This window comes from Pipistrellus kuhlii, unplaced genomic scaffold, assembly GCF_014108245.1.
Source record: "Pipistrellus kuhlii isolate mPipKuh1 unplaced genomic scaffold, mPipKuh1.p scaffold_m20_p_2, whole genome shotgun sequence".
NCBI classification, from domain to species: domain Eukaryota; kingdom Metazoa; phylum Chordata; class Mammalia; order Chiroptera; family Vespertilionidae; genus Pipistrellus; species Pipistrellus kuhlii.
This window is the reverse complement of record NW_023425515.1, coordinates 166,593,308-166,614,030: the sequence shown is the minus strand read 5'-3', so window position 1 is coordinate 166,614,030 and position 20,723 is coordinate 166,593,308. Positions and strand designations below refer to the sequence as shown.

The 20,723-nt window shown below is 39.9% G+C and overlaps 1 protein-coding gene and 1 long non-coding RNA gene across 32 annotated transcripts in view; one reads left to right on the top strand and one right to left on the bottom strand.

Annotated features, from left to right (window-relative positions):
* SCMH1 (Scm polycomb group protein homolog 1) overlaps positions 1–20,723 on the top strand; it is a 123,639-nt gene that overhangs the window by 77,352 nt on the left and 25,564 nt on the right. For 28 of the 31 annotated variants that reach the window (XM_045584685.1, XM_045584682.1, XM_045584669.1 and 25 more), the window contains one exon: positions 17,714–17,946. The exons of the other annotated variants lie outside the window; for them this stretch is intronic. In XM_045584685.1, coding sequence (XP_045440641.1) covers positions 17,714–17,946 — 233 coding nt within the window. The remainder of the gene's footprint in view (positions 1–17,713; positions 17,947–20,723) is intronic. 31 annotated transcript variants of the gene reach the window in all.
* On the bottom strand, positions 1,551–12,674 carry LOC118723594. The gene is made up of 3 exons (XR_004989304.2): positions 12,624–12,674; positions 9,283–9,286; positions 1,551–1,702 (listed from the first exon to the last, which is right to left on the bottom strand). It is a non-coding gene; the product is annotated as an uncharacterized LOC118723594 (long non-coding RNA).

Here is a 20,723-nt window from a genome sequence, read left to right as displayed (position 1 = left end):
AGAGCAAGTCATTCTAAAATGTGAGAGGTTGAGCCGAAACCGGTTTGGCTCAGTGGCAGAGCGTCTGTCTGCGGACTGAAAGGTCCCAGGTTCGATTCCCGTCAAGGGCATGTACATTGGTTGCGGGCACATCCCCGGTAGGGGGTGTGCAAGAGGCAGCTGGTCGATGTTTCTCTCTCATCGACGTTTCTAGCTCTCTCTCTCTCTCCCTTCCTCTCTGTAAAATATCAATAAAATATATTAAAATAAATAAATAAATAAAATGTGAGAGGTTGAACTAGATCAGGTGGGTAATGTCCAGTCTGCACTTGGGCCGTATAAGGCCTACAAAATCATTTGGTCTGGCCCTGCCAAGGCAACCCCAGGCAGGACTCAAAATTCAATAAATCTAGGAGCTTTTTTCATAGCAACATAGATTTAAATTAAGTGAATTATATTAATCAAATAATGTTATAAATATCCAAATGGCCCTTGATAGAAAAAAGGCCCCCTACCCCTGAACTAGATGATCCCTAAGGGCCCCTCCACCCCAGTAATGCTGTATAGTTTTCTGATCTTGGGGATAACAGTTGACGCCTGTGACTGTCTCCTACTTGATTTCAGACCCCTCACCACACCTACCAGCTAGTTCTACCCTCTACTCATATAGGGCTCTGCCCCTCTAAGAGGACTCCTGCATGCCAGCTGTTTCTCCTTTGCTAAGCCAGATCCTTTTTAGCTCCTAAACTCCTGGGGCCAAGCCAACCTTGATGGATAGCAAATACCAAGCTTGCAACTAATCCAGGTATTTAGTTATAAAAGGCAGAACCTTTTTTTATTTTCTTAGCTCAACACTTTTTGTTTCTGTGACTTAAAATTGAAAACAGAACTATGCATTACTTTTTAAATTTAAGAAACCAAATAAAAAATTCAGTGTATTTGGCATAGTCATTAATACTAATCAGGCCTTTAGCCCTCATAATAATCCACTTAACATCCCTTGCTCTGATTTCAAGCTGGGCAAGTCAGTTTCATATTTTAGTTTAGCTTCCTGTGTAATTTTACAACAGTAAGAGGACATGAGATGCAAGCTACTTCCATAGTTATATATTTTTTCTTTTTTAAAAAAATAATTCTTTATTCAGATTATTACAGATGTTCCTCCTTTCTTCCCCCCCCCCCCCATAGCTCCCCTCCACCTGATTCCCCCACCCCACCCCACCCCATGCCCTTACCCCTCACCACTGTCCTTATCCATAGGTGTAAGATTTTTGTCCAGTCTCTTTCTGCATCCCTCACACCCCCTTCCTCCCGAGAATTGTCAGTCCACTCCCTTTCTATGCTCCTGATTCTATTATATTCACCAGTTTGTTCTGTTCATCAGATTTTTTATTGACTTGATTTTTAGATATGTATTTGTTTTCACTTTGTTGTTCATAATTTTTATCTTTACCTTTTTCTTCTTCTTCCTCTTCTTAAAGAATACCCTTCAGCATTTCATATAATCCTGGTTTGGTGCTAATGAACTCCTTTAGCTTTTTCTTGTCTGTGAAGCTCTTTATCTGACCTTTAATTCTAAATGATAGCTTTGCTGGGTAGAGTAATCTTGGTTGTAGGTTCTTGCCGTTAATCACTTTGAATATTTCTTGCCACTCCCTTCTGGCCTGCATAGTTTCTGTTGAGAAATCTGCTGACAGTAGTATGGGTACTCTCTTGTAGGAAACTTTTTCTCTGGCTACTTTCTAGATGTCTTTTGCCCTTGGCATTTTAATTATGATACGTCTTGGTGTGATCCTCTTTGGATTCCTTTTGTTTGGGGTTCTCTGTGCTTCCTGGACTTATAAGTCTATTTCTTTCACTAGGTAGGGAAATTTTTCTGTCAATATTTCTTCTAATAGGTTTTCAATATTTTGCTCTCTCTCTTCTTCTGGCACCCCCATAATTCAGATGTTGGTATGCTTGAAGTTGTCCCAGAGGCTCCTTACACTATATTCATATTTTTGGATTCTTTTTTCTTTTTGTTTTTCTGGTTGGGTGTTTTTTGCTTCCTCATATTTCAAAGCTTTGGTTTGATTCTTGGGGTCCTCTTGTCTACTGTTGGATTTCTGAATGTTATTCTTTATTTCAGATATTGTATGCTTAATTTCTGACTGGTTCTTTTCCTTTTTTTTTTTTTTTTTACATTCTCATTAAGATCCTTGAAGGTCTCACTAAGTTTCTAGGCGGTTTCTAGAAGATTCTTGAGTAACCTTATAACTGTAGTTACTCTATAGCCAGTAGTTTGCTTTCCTCCATTTCTTTCATTCGTGACATGTTTCTTTGTCTCTACATTTTGGCTGCTTCCCTGTGTTGATGGAGTGGCTTTGTGTGGTAGGTGACCTATAGGGCTCAGTGGCTCAGCCTCCCCAATTACCTGAGATGGACACTCTTGGTGCACCCCTTTGTGGCTGGGTGCACAGTCTTGTTGTAGTTAAGCTTTGATTGCTGTTGGTACACTGGGAGGAATTGACCTCCAGGCCAATTGGCTCTGAGGATCATCTGTGTCTATAATGGAAGAACTGCTGTTCTGGAGACAACTTTATGGGGCAGGACTTGCTTCAGTGGGGCTTTGGTGCTCACTGAGTCTGCCTCTTGAATATGTCACTTATATATGTGAGAGTTGAAATCTGGTATTGTCTCACACTGACCACTAGGTATACTGGCTCCTGATCTCCAAGGAGGTGCAAGTCAGCTACTATCTAAGGCCACCCAGCAGGAGCTACAGCAAGATCTGCAGATTTCTCCTCTTTGTTTGGGGTTTGGAAGTTTTGGAGCTCTCTGACCCAGCTGCAATTTGTTAGGCTAAGCTGGGAAAAGGCAGGCCATTCATCTGCAAAAGCCGTTGTGCACAGATCAGGTGGGTTTGTAAGTTGGGTGGGGTGGGGACTTAGGGAATCACTAGGGCATGGTAAACAGTGATGACTTCCAGTCAGCCTGAAGCTGGAACCTGAAGAATGGGGAGGGAGAGAGAATTCTATTTAGCAGAGGAAACAGATGAGTAGAGGCCTGAGATTTTTTTTAAATGCAATTGAGGAACTCAAAAAAAAGTTTAAATGTAGGGTGTAAGGAGGGGAGTGGAAAGAGAAAAGCCTAGGGAGGAAGGCACAGGAAATGCACAGCTTCCTTTTATATCATTTTAAGGATCTAGGTCTTTACCCCAAGAACAATGAGAGCCATTGAATGGGCTTTAATTAGTGGAATTGCAGGCCAAATTTGTGTGTGTGTGGGGGGGGGGGGGAGAGTTGGTGTGTGTGTGTGTGTGTTTAATTTCTTTATTGATTAAGGTATCACATATTTGTCCTCAACCCCCCTTCCAATCCCCAACCTCTCGCCACTCATCCCCCCCCCCCCCCAATTGTGCTTGACCACTGGTTAGGCTCATATGTATGCACACAGGTCCTTTGGTTGATCTCTCCCTTTTATCCCCACCCTCCCTTTCAGGTCCAACAGTCTGACCCATGACTCCTTATCTCTGGGTCTGTTCCTGTTCATCAGTCTATGTTGTTCACCATTTCCCCTAGATGAGTAAGATCATGTTCTTCTGGAAATATACTTATAAGAGTCGAAAATGAGACAAGCAATAATGGTTATGCTGGAAGGCATATGAATCAGTCTGTAGTGAGTTTCTTTCTGGGCCAACAGTTCTTTTTAGATTCAAATTCAATGTCAAACAGTTCCTTATGTGTTTATGTCAGCAATGATATTTCAGTTCTGGATGGTGGGCAAATGGTGGTAATGCAGGTTTGGTCCTCGGCAACCTGCAGTGATACACAGCTGCTGACTGCTATTATAGCAAGGCGTCATTAGCGTCTTCCATCTCTGGACTGCTTCTCTTCTGTCATCATGGTTGGAGTAGTCCTGTCAATTTTTCTCTGTTGCCGGAACCCACATGGTCTCAGAGTTGTTTTCTGAAAATATACAAACATATTCTCCTCCAAAAGTTAATAAAGGAATATTTTCTATAAATTTAACTTGGATCCTTTTTTATTTTTTGCCCAAATGATTTTCCTCTGGCTTGTTTTGACACCATGTGTGTTTTTCATGGTGTCTTGCTGATAGCATTACAATTAATTTTCTAAAGTACAAATTTTCTAGATGTAATTTACTTACAGATATTTTTCCTTACATATTCTTCTACTTCCCCCTTTTTTATTTAAATATTAGGGGGCTTTTGAAAATTTTACAATGTAGTAGTGATAGCTTTTAAATTTTATTTTTTTGCACTATAATATGACTGCTTTAGGTTAATTTCCTGTTCTGAGATTTTATCATGAGATGAACTACCAATAAAAATTTTAGTTAACACTTTAGGAACAGCTTTTTTTCCAGTGCAATTAATTTTTCTAGAATATTTGCTTATTTCAATTAGCCAATTTAAATTAGCCTGAAAACTTGTCTACTATTTTACTGTCAAATTTATTACCGTGTAAATATTAGTGGAAAGGATTATTTGCCTTCTTGAGTAGGCCCTGAGCATTCCTGGTGGTAGGCTGGATTTAGATATCATAAACCCGCTTCCCCACACCATGGGTACAAGACAACTCAAAAAAGTCTTGTAGTGAGAGGGCAGCTGCTGTCAGCCAAGTCTCTGTCTTTTACCCAGGTCCCGATTTGAGCTGGACATGAGAAGTTAAGCAGCCATGGGGGCAGGAGACTCCCTCAGCAGGGGTGAGGGTTTGTGCCCCATCTCAGTTGACCCCTAAGTTCTCTCTTGATGGCCCCTCTTTGACTGTGCCTCTCTTAGTTTGTTCCTTCCCTGAGGAATCTTACCCATCTCTGGCTAACCAGCCATCCTCTGGGGCCAAGCAGGGTGATGTGAGGTTCAGTTCCGTCTCCTTGGTATCCTATGGCCTGTGGCCTCCACATCCAACTCCTGCCATACGATCCCCTAGCCTGGTGGCAGGTCCCCAGAACTGATCACATATCTTGGGGATCCCGGGTTTCTTCTCCAGGGAGGGCCCACCTCGCCCCACTGGGTGAGAGACAGATCCATGGTACCAGTCATCACGAAGCTTCAACCTCGACATGAACAGAAAGCTCAGGCAGCAGCTGTGGGCAATTGGATTGTGAGAAGAGGGTCCCTCTTGGCCAAAAGAGCAAGAGGGGCCAATATAGAATGCTCAGGTGCCTTCCCAGGAGGTCCTCTATACAATGGAAGGGATTAAATCCTTTCATGTTCTTTTTAAATTGCTGACAGACATTCAAAGAGTTAATTTGTAAGTTTGCTTGGGATAATTGTATATTATGCTGTTGTAATTCTAGAATATCAAGCGATGTGTTATCTTTGTCTACAATCACCAAAAAGATGATTTTTTATTGATCCCCAAGAGTTTGATGTACTATTATAAGTAATTGGGGTAGCACAAATCTGGGAAAATTTTGAATGGCATTGTAGAATAATATCATGTAAGGATATTCTTTGTTCTGTGCCATGGCAATTCCATTTCATACTGGCTGTCCATTTCTTTTTCTATACACCAGGTCTTAGTTACATTTTCTGCACCTCTCCCAGGGGCTAGTAGTGATAGTAGTGAGACCCTTTCTTTGGTGTCCACACAAGCCAGAAACCTCTCTTTAACTTTATATACAAAGGGGCAGTGTTTTGATTTTGTGTCATACAAAAGGGAAGCTGGGTGGAGACCCCTGTGGAATTATACTTTCTTGCCCCTCCAATGGTCCTCCTGGATGACCAAGGTGTTTGATGTTATTGGTGACTATATTAGGTGGCAGATCAGCCCATGTAAGGGGTCTTACCTGTGAAGTGTCAGGAGCATAAGTCCAAAATACTTCCCCATTTGCCCAGAACTATCCCCTTCCCATCACATATGAAAAATAAAGTATTAGATGTCCTTATTTCAGTTATGGCCTTGTATTCTAATCACATGGTTACTCTAATCAGATGGAAACTCTGGCCTTTATCCACCTATCCAACAATTGTAGAGCAACCTTGTGTTAGCAGTGTTAGGCTTAGTGTAGGTGATAAAGAAGAGCCTTCTTTCCAGATTGATTGAGTGATTTAAATAAAAATGGGTGTGCAAATGCATAGCACCATGTAGCACATAGTGGATGTCTACTATATGTTAGTTTTATCTGCATTAAGATGCCTAGACATCTAGGAAAAGGGAACTACATACACACAGGCATTTTAAGTACTATTTTGGTCAGGAAAAATATATGAGATGAGGTTTGTGCAGTGAACCAGAACTCCTATTATTGATTTTCCTCTTATTGTATGCTTGTTGTACACAAATAGAAATAGGAATATGAGAAATTAAAATGAGCGGCACTAGATTATGAAACAGGGGATCTGAATTCTCTTACTGATTCTAATTATATCTTCCGAAGGGACAAAACAATCTTGTTCCGTGCCTCCCTTCCAACTTTCTTAGGCTGACCCTTTAGAGTTTACAGTTCTCTTTCCTGCCCTCACTAACCACAGATACCTGAGAATGGTAGTAATTTTTTGGCATATGTAATGAAACAATTGGCATCTCTCAAACTTCCTGGAATAGCGAGAAGTAATTTAGGCAGTTCATATATTTGACCAACCACACCTGTTGCTTTCTTGGGAATACTTAGATTCATGTAGTTTTCTTTGGCAAGCTCTTATTATAACACTAATTTTACGCCAGTACCAATACATATCAATTTGCAAAGTCCTCCATTTTAAATAAGTATATGACTTTTTTGAGGAAATATCCTACGTAATAAAAGCCTAATATGCTAAGTGTCCAGTCGTCTAGTTGTCCGTTCAACCAATCAAAGCTTAATATGCTAATGGTATGCTAAGGGCACTCAACTGCTCGCTATGACATGCATTGACCACCAGGTGCTAGACAGTCATCTGGTTCACCAGTCTTTATGACATGCACTGATCACCAGAAGGGCAGACACTTCAACCAGTAGGTTAGCTTGCTGCTGGAGTCCAGCAATTGGGACTGAGCGAGATGGGCTGGACATGCCCTGGAGCCCTTCCATGTCCCTCCCCAGCCCCGATTGTGGGGTCCTTTGGCCTGGCCTGTGCCCTCTCGTAATCCGGGACTCCTCGGGGATGTCAGAGAGCTGGTTTCAGCCTGATCCTGCAGGCCAGGCCAAGGAACCCCACTGGTGCATGAATTCGTGCACTGGGCCTCTAGTCACAGTTATAAATGAAAATTTCTTAATATCAATAATGACTAGAAAAGAAAACCAAATATTCATTTATATCAAGAAGATGAGGGAAACTTGGCAAATTCTTAAAGCAAAGAAAATTAAGATCATAAGTGGGTGATATGGCAAAAAGGCAGGAGTTTGTAAGATTTTATTTATTTATTTAATATATTTTATTGATTTTTTACAGAGAGGAAGAGAGAGAGATAGAGAGTTAGAAACATCGATGAGAGAGAATCATCAATCAGTTGCCTCCTGCACAATCCCCACCAGAGATGTGCCCGCAACCAATGTACATGCCCTTGACCGGAATCAAACCCGGGACCCTTCAGTCCGCAGGCCTGCGCTCTATCCATTGAGCCAAACCGGTTTTGGCAGGAGTTTGTAAGATTTTAAGATTCATTGTCTTACGCTACAGAAAGCTGACTGTGTTCATTTGACATGGCTGACTAGCAGGTGCTTCCTCACAATGTGCTTTCATGCCACCTTCATGAGTAGCTTAGGCATCTGAAAAGATATAGCCCCTACTTGCTAAAATTGCTTGAATCCTCTTAGCTATTGCCCTAGACAGCTAGTCAGACACCCTTTTGATTTTCAGTAACTTGAGCTTTTTGAAGTTGGTTTATGGTACCATCATGCATGATTTTATTATCCTTTTGTTTTTCTCCAGTCTGTATAGATTTATCAGCCTAAGAAGACCCCAGGAAAACATGAAATGTCTTTATAATTGCAGAGGTGCTCTATTCATGCCGTAGGAATAAGGGTTAAGAGGGAAAGAAGGAGCTAGATGTAGAGAACTGCAAGTGTTAACTGAGTTAGACAGGAGCAGAAGGCAACCCATGCTTTATTAGATGAACTGGAATTTAGGGGAATAGAGTTTCAGCCTTGGCATCAGCCCAGCTGGCAGCACATAGCTGAACCCAGCCAAGTTGAGCAAAGCTAATAAAGAACACATCCTCTAAATTACTATGCCAAGACCAATGATACACTGCTATGAATGAAAACAAGATCTCAGTCCAGAAACTGATAAACTAAATGGATTTTCCCATGTTCGTTTTTTCTTTTACATGGTTTATGTTCTATGTCATGCAGATACAGATACACACACACACACACACTGGGCTTACTTACATTTTATGAATCTGTTTTCAGTTCCATATACAGTATTCTTGCTGCATAGAAGAGAGATCTGATAAAGAATTCTTTTTGGCAACTAAGACTCCTAACTAAGGATTATTGGAGAAACCTATAAATCAGCAGTACCCTGATGTCCTTCATTATTATAATTAGGCATGTTTGGCTCTTTATCTTCCTTTCTTTACTCGAGGAATATGTCCCTGTTTTGTAATTGCTTTCAGGGTAGTATAGTGAAAGAGCATGGACTTTGGAGACTAAAAGATCCAGATTCAAATCTTAGCTTTAGCTATCTGTTCTTTGGCAAGTCTTTTAACCTCTGTGAGTTTATTTTTTATCTTTAACATATCCAAGTGTAATGGTTATCTCAGAAAAATAACTTGTTTGATTATTTTTAAATAGATATTTATTAAATTTATTGGGGTGGAACTTATAGGTTTCAGTTGTGGGTTTCTATGTTATAAGATCTGTATATTGCACCGTGTGCCCACCACCCAAAATCAAATATTTCCTATCACCATATATTAGGACCCCCTTCCCTCCACCCCCTTCCCTCTGGCAACCCCCACTATTGATTGTTTGAGTTGCAAGTTGAAGTGCCACTTTTTTCATGGAACATCATCTTTACTTAAAAAAAAACAACTGACTTGGATATTTTGCAGACACTTTCTCCAAAATTAAGTGAGCTGGGCACTATAAACATTTGTTGACAGCCTGTAAACATTTGTTGTGAATGGTAAATTTAAACTTTCAGGTACAAATTAGAATTTTGAAAAACTTCTATCTACCAACATGAGCTTAACATCTTCCCAATATGTAAAGATTTCAGTGTCACCCTTTACTATGTTATATCCCATCTAGAAGTTATTTTGGTTAAGATTCAGCCAGTTGTCTTAATACTAAATATCAGATGGCAGGAAGGTAAAAAGCCATAGAAAGTTAGAATCTTGGTATCAGAAGTCATCAAATTCAATCTCACACCTGACTCAGGACTCACCTTAAAACCATCCCCTAAAAAACTCATCTATCCCTCAAATTCTTCCAGAGCCAGGGAGATTATAACCTCTCAAAGGAGCACCTTCCTTCTGCTTATGATAACCTTATTGGCTAAATATGTTCTTTTTCTTTTTAAATTTTGAGCTGAAATCTGCTTTCCCCAGTATCTTTCCATTGGCTCAAATTTTGTTTTTGTTTTTAATATATTTTTATTGAAAGGAAAGAAGAGAGAGAGAATCATTGATCAGCTGCCTCCTGCATGCTCCCCACTGGGGATTGAGCCCACCACCTGGGCATGTGCCCTTGACAGAATCAAACCAGGGACACTTTAGTCCTCAGGCTGATGCTCTATCTACTGAGCCAAACCAGCTAGAGCTCTTTTTATTTTTTTATTTTTTTTATTTTTAGAGAGGAAAGAAAGAAAGAGAAATATAGATTTGAGAGTGAAACATTGTTCCGCTACCTCCTATATGCCCCCTACTGGGGATGGAGCTGGCAACCCAGGAATCCAATCCGCAAACTTTTAGTGTTCAGGGAAACACCCAACCTGATCTCAAATTTGTGTCTTGTTTCATATGAAACCTTTTCAGATAGCTCTTGATACACTTGTTTCTCTAAATATTTTTTTCTTTAGATATTTCTGAGATTGGATAGTTTATAAGCTCATCAACTTGAACTCTCTTTTTGATCCATTTCAATTTACAGTGTTGTGCCTAGAGTGAACTCTACACACCAGTGATGGCCTAACTGGTATAGAATGGAGAGGCACTCCCACTTCCCTTAGAAGGGAATTATACTTGATCTAACTGTTGAAGATAAGTGCTGTATTTTTTTTTTTTCTAAGTTTATATTCTCAGTGGTCACAGTACATGCTTAATGTTACCCCTTATTTAGTCTCAGCACAAGTTGAACTTATGGACATATGGCCATGTTAGGGAAGGGAGTTTTCTGGTAGTTTTTTATTTTTTTACTTAGAGGTAGGAATGGTAATTCACAAGATTTGGAAAGTGCTTTTATAATTTCTCTTTTATCATAATACCCAGATAGTGATAAACCAAGTATTTTCATCTGTAAAAGCCTTCATCAAATAAGAGGATCTTCCCTCTTTCCCCGTAACTTTTCTTCAAATCAGTAGCAATTAAATAGCACCTGATCTATAGAAACATGGAAGCCTTCCTTAAGGATGAATTCAGCCGAAACCAGTTTGGCTCAGTGGATAGAGGAGCATCGGTCTGCAGACTGAAAGGTCCCAGGTTCGATTCCAGTCAAGGGCATGTACCTTGGTTGCAGGCACATCCCCAGTAGGGGGTGTGCAAGAAGCAGCTGATCGATGATTCTCTCTCATTGATGTTTCTAACTCTCTATCCCTCTCTCTTCCTCTCTGTAAAAAATCAATAAAATATATTTTTTTAAAAAAAGGATGAATTCAGTTACATTCACGTAGTCAATAATTGCAGTATACTGTACAGCTAGTCTTATTAGAACTTTCCATGGAAAAGAATGTATGTCATAAAATATGTTAAACATCATAATAACCCATAATTCAAAGAGGTTAAGTGATTTTCAAGGACCTAAACCCAATTCCATGGGTTTCTGACTTCAGAATTCATGTTCTTTCTACTGTAACACACTTCACTTTTCTATGCCTCAAAGAAAGTTTAGAGATAACCATTAGGTAAGTAAGTCTAAGATAATTGTGAGGAATATTGAGTAAGATATTGAATGTTAAATATAGATTGCTTTGGGTAGTATGGGCATTTTAATGTGGATTCTACCAATCCATAACACAGTATGTTCTTCCATCTGTTTATGTCTTTCTCTGTCTCTTTTATAAATGTCCTGTCATTTTCTGAGTACAGGTCTTTTACCTCCTTAGTTAAGTTTATTCCTAGGTATCTTAATTTTTTTGGTGCAATGGTAAATGAAATTTTTTTTTAATCTCTCTTTCTGTAAGTTCACTATTGCTGTATAAAAATGCCACAGATTTCTTAGCATTAATTTTGCTACATTGCCGAATTCATTTATTAAGTCTAATAATTTTTTTTTCTGTTATTCATTTGAACTTTATTTTAAGGAACATAAAAAATAGGTTTGTACTGTATTTTCCGGCGTATAAGACAACCCCCTAATTTTACAGTTAAAACATAGGTTTAGGTCTATATTTGCTGTATAAGACTACCCCCCACTTCCAAGGCAACACCAGTTTTTTTTAATTAAATTTTTAATGAATGACATTTTTCGAACATACCGTAATGTACTGTACATTGATACGATAAATGGAAGGTCTCTTCACAAATGGCAATGCCATGAACTTGACCGAGAAACAAGAAATCCAAAAGAGAACATATACTCGGCGTATAAGACGACCCCCGATTTTCGATTGACTTTTTTTTTTCCGTTTCAAAAGTCGTCTTATACGCCGGAAAATACGATAATCCATCCTTTTGTTGTCTTTGCTGTCACTCAAGTATACACGATGAATTTGTAGATCTGGGAGGCAACAGAGCAGTGAAGATTAAGTGAATCCTTTTAATGGAGTTATTTGTTAAGTGATAAATAACTAGACATTGATTTCGTTGTAACCCAAATACTCTTAAATATTGACATCTCAAAGTGACAATCCAGTTGCAATGATACCCTCCTTTCAGTTAGCAAAATATCAGAAAAGCACGTTGAAATAAGATACTCCCCCAAGAGAGGCTATTTTATATATTTTATTTTATTTTATTTATTTATTTTTTAAAATAAATTTTTATTGTTCATATTATTACAAATGTTCCTCTTTGCCCCCCCCCCCTCCATTGCTCTCCTCCACCAGGTTCCCACCCCACCCTCTGACCTTTCCCCACCCCCCATTGTCCTCAACCATAGGTGCACAGTTTGTTCAGTCTCTTTCCACATCCTCCTCTCCTCTTTTCCCCAAGAATCCTCAGTTCACTCCCCTTCCATACCTCTGATTCTATTATATTCAACATTAATATTGTTCATCAGATTTTTTTTAATTTCCTTGGTTTTTAGATTCACTTGTTGATAGTTACATATTTGTTGTTCATAATTTTTATCTTTATTTAATTTCTCTTCCAAAAGAACCCCCTTCAGCAATTCATATAATTCTGGTTGGTGGTGATGAACTCCTTTAGCTTTTTTTTATTAGTGAAGCTCTTTATCTGGCCTTCGATTCTGAGTGATAGCTTTGCTGGGTAGATTATTTTTGGCTGTAGGTTCTTACTATTCATCACCTTGAATATTTCTTGCCATTCCCGTCTGGCCTGCATGGTTGAGAAATCAGCTGACAATCATATAGGTGCTCCTTTATAGGTAACTACCTGCTTTGCTCTTGCTGCTTTTAATATTCTCTCTTTGTCTTTTTCTCTTGGAATTTTAATTATGATTTATCTTGGTGTGATCCTCTTTGGATTCCTTTTGTTTGGAGTTCTGTGCACTTCCTGGACTTGTAAGTCTAATTCTTTCACCAGGTGGGGGAAGTTTCCTGTCACTATTTCTTTCAGTATGTTTTTGATATCTTGCTCTCTCTCATCTTCTGGGACCCCCATAATTCTGATGTTGGTTCTCTTGAAGTTGTCCCAGAGGTTTCTTACATTATCTTCAATTTTCTGGATTCTCTTGCCTTCTTGCTTCTGCGGAGGAGTGTCTTCTGGCTCTTTATGTTCCAAATCTTTGACTTGATTCTTGCGATCTTCCATTCTGTTTTTAGGACTCTATATAATATTTTTTATTTCAGACACTGTATTCTTTATTTCTTGTTGATCCCTTATTATTTCTTCTTGATTCCTTATTATTTCTAGTTGATCCCTTTTCATATCCTCATAGGTCTTATCAACCTTTTCTAAGAAATTCTTGAAAAACCTTATAAGCGTAGATTTGAACTCTATATCCAGTCGCTTTTTGTCCTCCATTTCTTTCGTTTGTGATGTTTCCTTGTCTCGGCATTTTCGCAGCTTCCCTGATGGGGCGGGAGTTTCAGGGTGGAGCCTACAGCCTTGGCTTCTGTCAGCCCCGCCCTATGGGGCTCCTGAGTCTCAGTAATCCCCAGGGTCCTTCAGTACTCGTTGGAAGCACTTCTGAGAGAGAGGTGCCCTAGATTTTCGCCTGTTACCAAACAGTCTAGACTAGGGGTGTCGAACTCAATCAGAGAAGGGGCCAAAATCTAAAATCCAGCCTAAATTGCAGGCCGAATGGTTTACTGAACAGTCATAAACTGTCATTGTGATGGAAACGCAGCGGAGTGCAGTGATGACAGCACGGTGCGGGCCACATTGCAAAGCCTGGCGGGATGGATTTGGCCCGCGGGCCTTGTGTTTGACACATGTGATCTAGACTCTACCCCAATGAGCCCGGAACTGGGGTTCAGTTCAGTTGGAAATGGAGTTGGAGGTGGCGTTCAGAGCAGTCCGGAGCTTTTGTCTCCTTCCCGCCAAGGCAATCCCGCAGCACAGCCAACCGTCCCTTCTCTGCACACAATGTGTGCGCCTCCAGGACCTCGTTTCGCCACTCCCTATGGATGAGCCTGGGTCCCCTGGGTCTGGCCTAGAACTGGGGTTCAGAGCAGTCAGAACTGGAGCCCAGCACAGTCCGGAGACTTTGTCTCCTTCCCTCCAGGGCATTCTAGCAGCAGAGTCTACAGTGCACGCCTGTGCACGCCTCCGGGGGCTCTGCCTTTCGCTGCTCCCTGGGATTCCGCCTCACAGCCCCAGCTCCCTCTGTTTGAGCCTGGGTCCCCAGGGTCTGGCCTAGAAATGAGGTTCAGCACTGTCGGGTCTTGGGTTTAGCACAGTCGGAGCTTTTATCTCCTTCCCGCTAGGAAATGCCAGCCAGGCACTCAGCCGCCCCTCCTCTCCGGCTCCATCCTCTCCGCGCACGTGCCGCATGTCTCCATACCTTAGGCATTTACAGCTCCTCGGCTCTTCCTTCTGGTTTTTTCCTTGCTTCTTGTTGTAGAATTTCCAGTAAGTCGACTTTCCTATAGTTCTGGGTAATGTCCATTTTATATTTTAGTTGTATTTTATTGAAATTGTTGTGTGCAGCTGCGGCTAGGTGTTTACCTGTGCAGCCATCTTGGATTCTCCCAAGTCTAATAATTTTTGATGGAGTCTTTAGGGTTTTCTATGTACAGTATCATGTCATCTGTGAATAATGACAATTTTACATCATCTTTTCCAATTTGGATGCCTTTTATTTCTTCTTCTAATTTTTTATTTCTTATTGGTAGTGCTTCCAGTACTATGTTGAACAGGAGTGTGAGAGTAGGCATCCCTGTCTTGTTCCTATTCTTAGGGGAAAAGGTTTTCATTTTTGCCCATTGAGTATGATGTTGGCTATAGGTTTGTCATATAAGGTTTTTATTATGTTGATCCCTCTATTCCCACTTTGCTGAGGGTTTTTATCAAGAAAGGGCTTGAATTTTGTCAAATGCTTTTTCTGCATCAATTTATATGACTGTGATTTTTATCTCAATTTGTTTATGTGATGTATCACATTCATTGTTTTGCAAATATTGTACCATCCTTGCATCCCAGAATAAATCCTACTTGTTCATGGAGTATGATCTTTCTGATCTACTGCTGGATCCGCTTTGCTAGAATTTTGTTGAGGATTTTGAAATCTATGCTCAAGAGGGATTGGCCTGTAATTCTCTTTCTTTGTGTTGTCTTACCCTGGTTTTGGTATTAGTTGTATTTTTTCAAGGAAGTTGACCATTTAATATAAAATTTCAAATGTATTTATAAAATTTATTTATTTTCTTAATGTCTGAAGGATCTCTTTTATTCTTGATGTTCATAGATTGTGTTTTATTTTTCCCATATATTTTTATTGGTTTCAGAGAGGAAGGGAGAGGAGAGAGAGAGAGAAACATCAATGATGAGAGAGAATCTGCAGTTGGCTGCCTCCTATGGGATCAAGCCCACAACCTGGGCATGTGCCCCTGACCAGAACTGAACCCGGGACCCTTCAGTCCAAAAGCCGAGCTCTGGAGATAAATATGGAATAATAAAACATGCTTGATTGATCCAGCATGGGCCTTCCTAGGTTCTTGATTGAGAACTTAATAGATCTCCATCTCCTTATCCCTGAAAAACTATAAGAATACCCTTGAGAAATTTAGAGCTTAGTTCTTTGACCTCTCAAGTTTCTTAAAATTTTTAATTCTTGAAGAGAAAATCAGCTATGTTTTTTAGATAGAGCTCCTCTTTCTAGTAGGACTTTGTTTCCTTAAACCTCAAGATTATGGGAGATTTTATTCTAGATCTTAGAAACTCTCATCCTTGCTTCATGTCTCTAGTATACAGACTCAGAACTCAGCAAATGTGCCATGGGGAAAATTGGCCGCACACATGGAGCTCCTCAAGTTCCAATCTGTTACACCAACCTCTCTGACTTCTTTTTTCTCTAATCGAGCTCCTGACCCAAAATTCATGCCCCAAATTGGCAAATGCCCTCAGGAAAGAAAACAGTGTCAGATACTTAAGAAGCCCTCCCCAACCAGGTCTGGAATTCCAGTTCATCTAATCTTCATGATTTCTACAGTTCTGCAGTGTTATTTACAATAATTTATCTGACTTTTACAAGCCATGCTGCATTGTCATAATCTATTACATTCTACCTAGAAACATTACCTTCTACTTATTCACTATAATGAGTTTTTTAACCAGTCTCTGTAGTTCTAATCTTGCCTTACCCCATCTCTGAGCAGTGTTCTTTTTTAAGTATATTCTGTCACTCCTGTGCTGAGAATCCTCCAGTTGCTTCCCTTCATACTTAGAATAAGTTCAGGTTCCCTTTTTTTTTTTTTTTTTTTTTAATATATTTTATTGATTTTGTACAGAGAGGAAGGGAGAGAGATAGAGAGTCAGAAACATCGATGAGAGAGAGTCATCGATCAGCTGCCTCCTGCACACCCCCCACCGGGGATATGCCCGCAACCAAGGTACATGCCCCTGCCCGGAATCGAACCCAGGACTCTTCAGTCCCCAAGACGACGCTCTATCCATTGAGCCAAACCGGTCCCAGCTCAGGTTCACTTTTGCAGTCTACAAAGTCTCACATAATCTTATCACTATTCCCTTTCTAACCTATTCCCCCTCTTCTCTCCCCTTTGCTCACTCAGTTCCAGTTATATACTGACCTTTCCAATTCTCAAACACGCTAGCAGGTTCCCATCTCAGAATCTTTGCACTTGTTATATGCTTTCTACTTGTACAGCTCTTTCCTCAGATCTTCATAAGGCTTTGCCTTTATTTCATATGGGAGCTCTACAAATGTCATCTCTTCAGAGAGGACTTTTCTCACCCTTCTATCTCATTACCTTGCTTTAGTTTTGATCATAACACTTACCTAACAATATATTGTATATTTATTATTTTATTTTCTTTCTCCCCCACTAGAAAGTAAGTTCTGTAAGATGAAAACAATGTTTTGTGCATTGTTCTAACCCCAGGGTTAGAACAGCGCATAAACTATAGTAGGTGCTCAAGAAATATTTGTGGAAGAATTAGATATCTTAAAGAATTATCTATTTAAGAAGAAGATGAATGATTGTAGCAAAATTGAAAGTAACATAGATGTCTACAAAATGCTTTGGGAAAGGAGACACTAACTTATTTGGGATGCAGTCAAACAAGGCCTCATTTAAGGAGGTGAATGTTGGAAACTGAAAATTGATGTATGTCTGACCAGAAAGAATAGAGAACTCAACATATGACTTGGCATTCAAAAAAGAGTGGGTCTAGAACATGGGGACAGTTGACAGGAAGTGACATCAGACATAACTGGAGAGCAAGGCAGGGGCAAAGTCACAGAAGTCCTTGGATATAAGGATAAAGAATTTGCACTTTGCCTTAAAGGTAATATGGAGCAAAAATGTTTAAGGTTAAAAAGAGATGCTATCAGATATATTATATTTCTATATGTTTCACTACTCCTCACTATAATAATAACATTAAGAAGATTGATGTAGAAAATCCCTGACTTGGTTGAAGAGCCTACTTTCAAAATATAAGTCCTCATCCCAACTTACAGTGTAACCTGGGGAAGGAATCATTTCCTCTTCTGAACCTCTAATCTTCATTCTTAGCAGGAAAAGATTGTGGGCATTCTGTCTCTGAGTCTATGGTTCTGTTTATATACCTTGGGGAGAAATTTTTAATATTTTTCTACTGCATATACCAGAAATAATTAAGCTTCAAATTGTAGCCAATCTAACTTCTAATTGAAATAATTAAGCTTCTAATTGAAGCCAAACTTCAGTTCTCTTCTGAGATTTTCTAATATTTAGGTAAGATGCCAGGAAACTAGCTTTTTGGGATAAAACTACCCAAATGGAAGTAAGAAGTCTCTTTTTTTCCCCCTCCTGCTGGGATGGGAGGAAGAGGTGATAGAATGAGTCTTTATCTTACAGTTGTGATTCCAAAGAGTCCCTATCCTGCATCTGATGTGAACACTGAGAAGCCCAGCATTCACAGCAGCACCAAAACTGACTTGGATCATCAGCCAGGGCAGAGGGGGCGTAAATCAGGAAAGAAGCGGGGCCGGACACCCAAGCCCCTAATTCCCCATCCCATCGCTACCCCATCCAAGGCAGCTGAACCATTGAAATTCCCAAAGAAGAGGGGCCCCAAACCTGGCAGTAAGGTAGGTAAAAATGTGGTTTTTCCATAAAGGAATCTTACCTAATAATAGGCAAACATGTAAATTGACTGTACCTCCTCTACGCCACCAGCCAATCAGGAGTGATATGTAAATTAACCCAACAAATATGGCGGATAAATTTGTATACACAGATGGGGCGGGCAGCGCCAAGCCCTAACTGTGGGGTCCCAATCCATTGGGGGCCCGGGAAGGCTCCAGCCACAGGGTATTGGTTCATCAGGGACCCAGGGAGGCAGGACAGACATCATGAGGCTTTTTAGTCTGCTGTAGAGCATGAGGGAAGGCCCACATTTCCTGCTGTTTCTAGCAACACAGTTGTCTATTATGCCTGAATTCTTCTGCCTCTTTACAAGGACTCTAAATTCCCTTGGGTGTTATTGATTTTCAATGATAGCTGTTCATGGGAATCACTTGAGGCGTGTGTGTGTGTGTGTGTGTGTGTGTGTGTGTGTGTGTGTGTGTAAAATATTCTAAACAACAAGTCTGCCCCTTCAGAAATTAGAGTTCCAATTTGTTCAATTTCCATAGATTCTGATTTTGCTGATTTGGAGAGTATCCAGCCAACAGTAAATTTTAAGTGTCCCTGAATGATTCTAACCTGTGGGTTAGAAGCCACTGCTTATGTTTATGCAAACACAAGAGCCAAATATCCAGGTAAAATATAGAAATCTCAATTGTACAGCTCAATAAATGTTTACCTATATCTAAACCCAGGTAGCCACCATTCAGAATGTTCTGTTGAATCTTTCTCCCTTAGCAATAAAAGCAGAACCAGCTACTTACCTTGGAGAGAGGAAAAAGAAAACAAAGGAGAATGTGTGGGAATATGTAATAATACCGCAAAACAGTACCTCCTAATAATTTTATTTATCACATTATAGGCTCTTACTCATCTCTGTTGTACTTGCCATCAGTCAGACTTACCTGAGGGGTCCCAGATTGGAGAGGGTGCAGGCCAGGCTGAGGGATCCCCTCTACCCGCCCCCCTGCACAAATTTTGTGCACCAGGCCACTAGTAAAGGAATATAAAGGGATAATTTACCCATATCCATACTTCCTGGAAAGGGGTATGTCTGGTCCTATTTCTTCACCTTGTGTATACTTTTAAGAGGAATTTACTAAGTTGTAATCCCTATTTATCTATTTACCTGAGAGTAGGTTATATTAGATATAGGATAGTATGGATAACAAACAAATTTTGACTTTGAAAGTTACTCATATTCAAGGGAATTCTGGTCTATCTTCCAGAGATGGAAGCCCTGCTCCTGATTGTTAACCTGCCCAAAGTGGATGCCCAAGCTTGTAAATAAAAAGAGGATATTGACTTTGTAAAAGTATTTTTTCTATCCTGCTCCTTCTTTAAAAAAAAATTTATTGAATTTTTATTACGTATCAAGCTCTATATCAGGCTCTATATGATTATATATCACATATTCTTCACAAAAGTCTAGGAGATGAGTAGTGTTAATGTTATTTAAAAGTTAAGTAAATTGATGCTTAAAGATATAACTTCTCTATCATCACATAGCTAATAAACAGAGATGGGTCTCAAGATCTTCTAGTTTCAAAGTCACTGCTGCCTTACCACATATTCACTCTCGCATTTCTTGAGGGAGATAACACTTACCTTTAGTATAGGAAAGGATTCCTGAGTCAGGCTTTACTGAGCACTATTCACTATGCATGACCAGTTCTTCATGCAGATCTTCCCTAGGGAAACCACTGATATGAAAGTTCCTCAGCTTCTTCTCTAGGGCTTCCCTTGGCATCACCTTCTCCATTCCCTCCCTACCTTCAGGATTTCTCTGCAACTTCCTCCTGAACTAGACTACCTGACTTTCACTCTGGAGATGAATCCCAGTCTTCCTAGGAACTCCATTCCAATCTCACAAGTTCTTCCCTAGGTTTTGTTTGTTAGTTGATTGGGTTTTTGTTTGCTCCATAGCTCCAGCTGACTTCAGTCCTAGAATGTAAGCTCCTTAAGGTTGAGAATCTAATCTTTTTCTTCTTCCTTTTTTCTATAGTGCCTTATATATCTGTCTCTTGAGAGATGTTCAGTATATGCAGGATGGATGGATGGATGGATGGATGGATGGATGGATGGATGGATGGTTTGAGTGATGATTTTCCAATTGAGATTGTTTCTTACTTATTGGCTTTGAATTCTTGATGTCACATCCTGATCTTTGTATATAACACGTAATGCTCCTGACCTACTACCACTAACCCCTACCCCAGGCCCTGATTCATTTTTGTCTCCATAACTCTCTTCTCATTCTCATGTTTGAAGGAAAGGCTGAAGACCCTAGGATTACAAGGCTAGAGAAGCTGTGCTTTTGATTATGTGAAGGCATTTTGAGCACAGACAAATTAAAGAGGGAGAAAACTTGTCTGTAAGGTTCCAAAGACAGGATAAGAACCAAATAAGCAAAAGCTTAAGCAGACAGGTTTTGTCTCAGGATAAAGGAAATTTAACTAAAAGTCTATATTTAGTTAAATCTATTCCAAAATAGTAGTGATGCCTATCATTAGAGGAATTTCATCAGTGACTGATGGAAGGGGTGTTATCAGAGATAAGGAAATAGAAATACTGGGGTGGAAGGCTGATTAAATGACCTATAAGATCCTTCAGAACCTAAGAACTATGACTATGATTGCCTCTGCTCTGTTTCCTCAGACAGTCCCAAATATAATAGCCAGAGTCCTCTTTCAAACCTCTTGAAAGCAGCAATTCTTATCTTATCCTGTATTTTAATGGC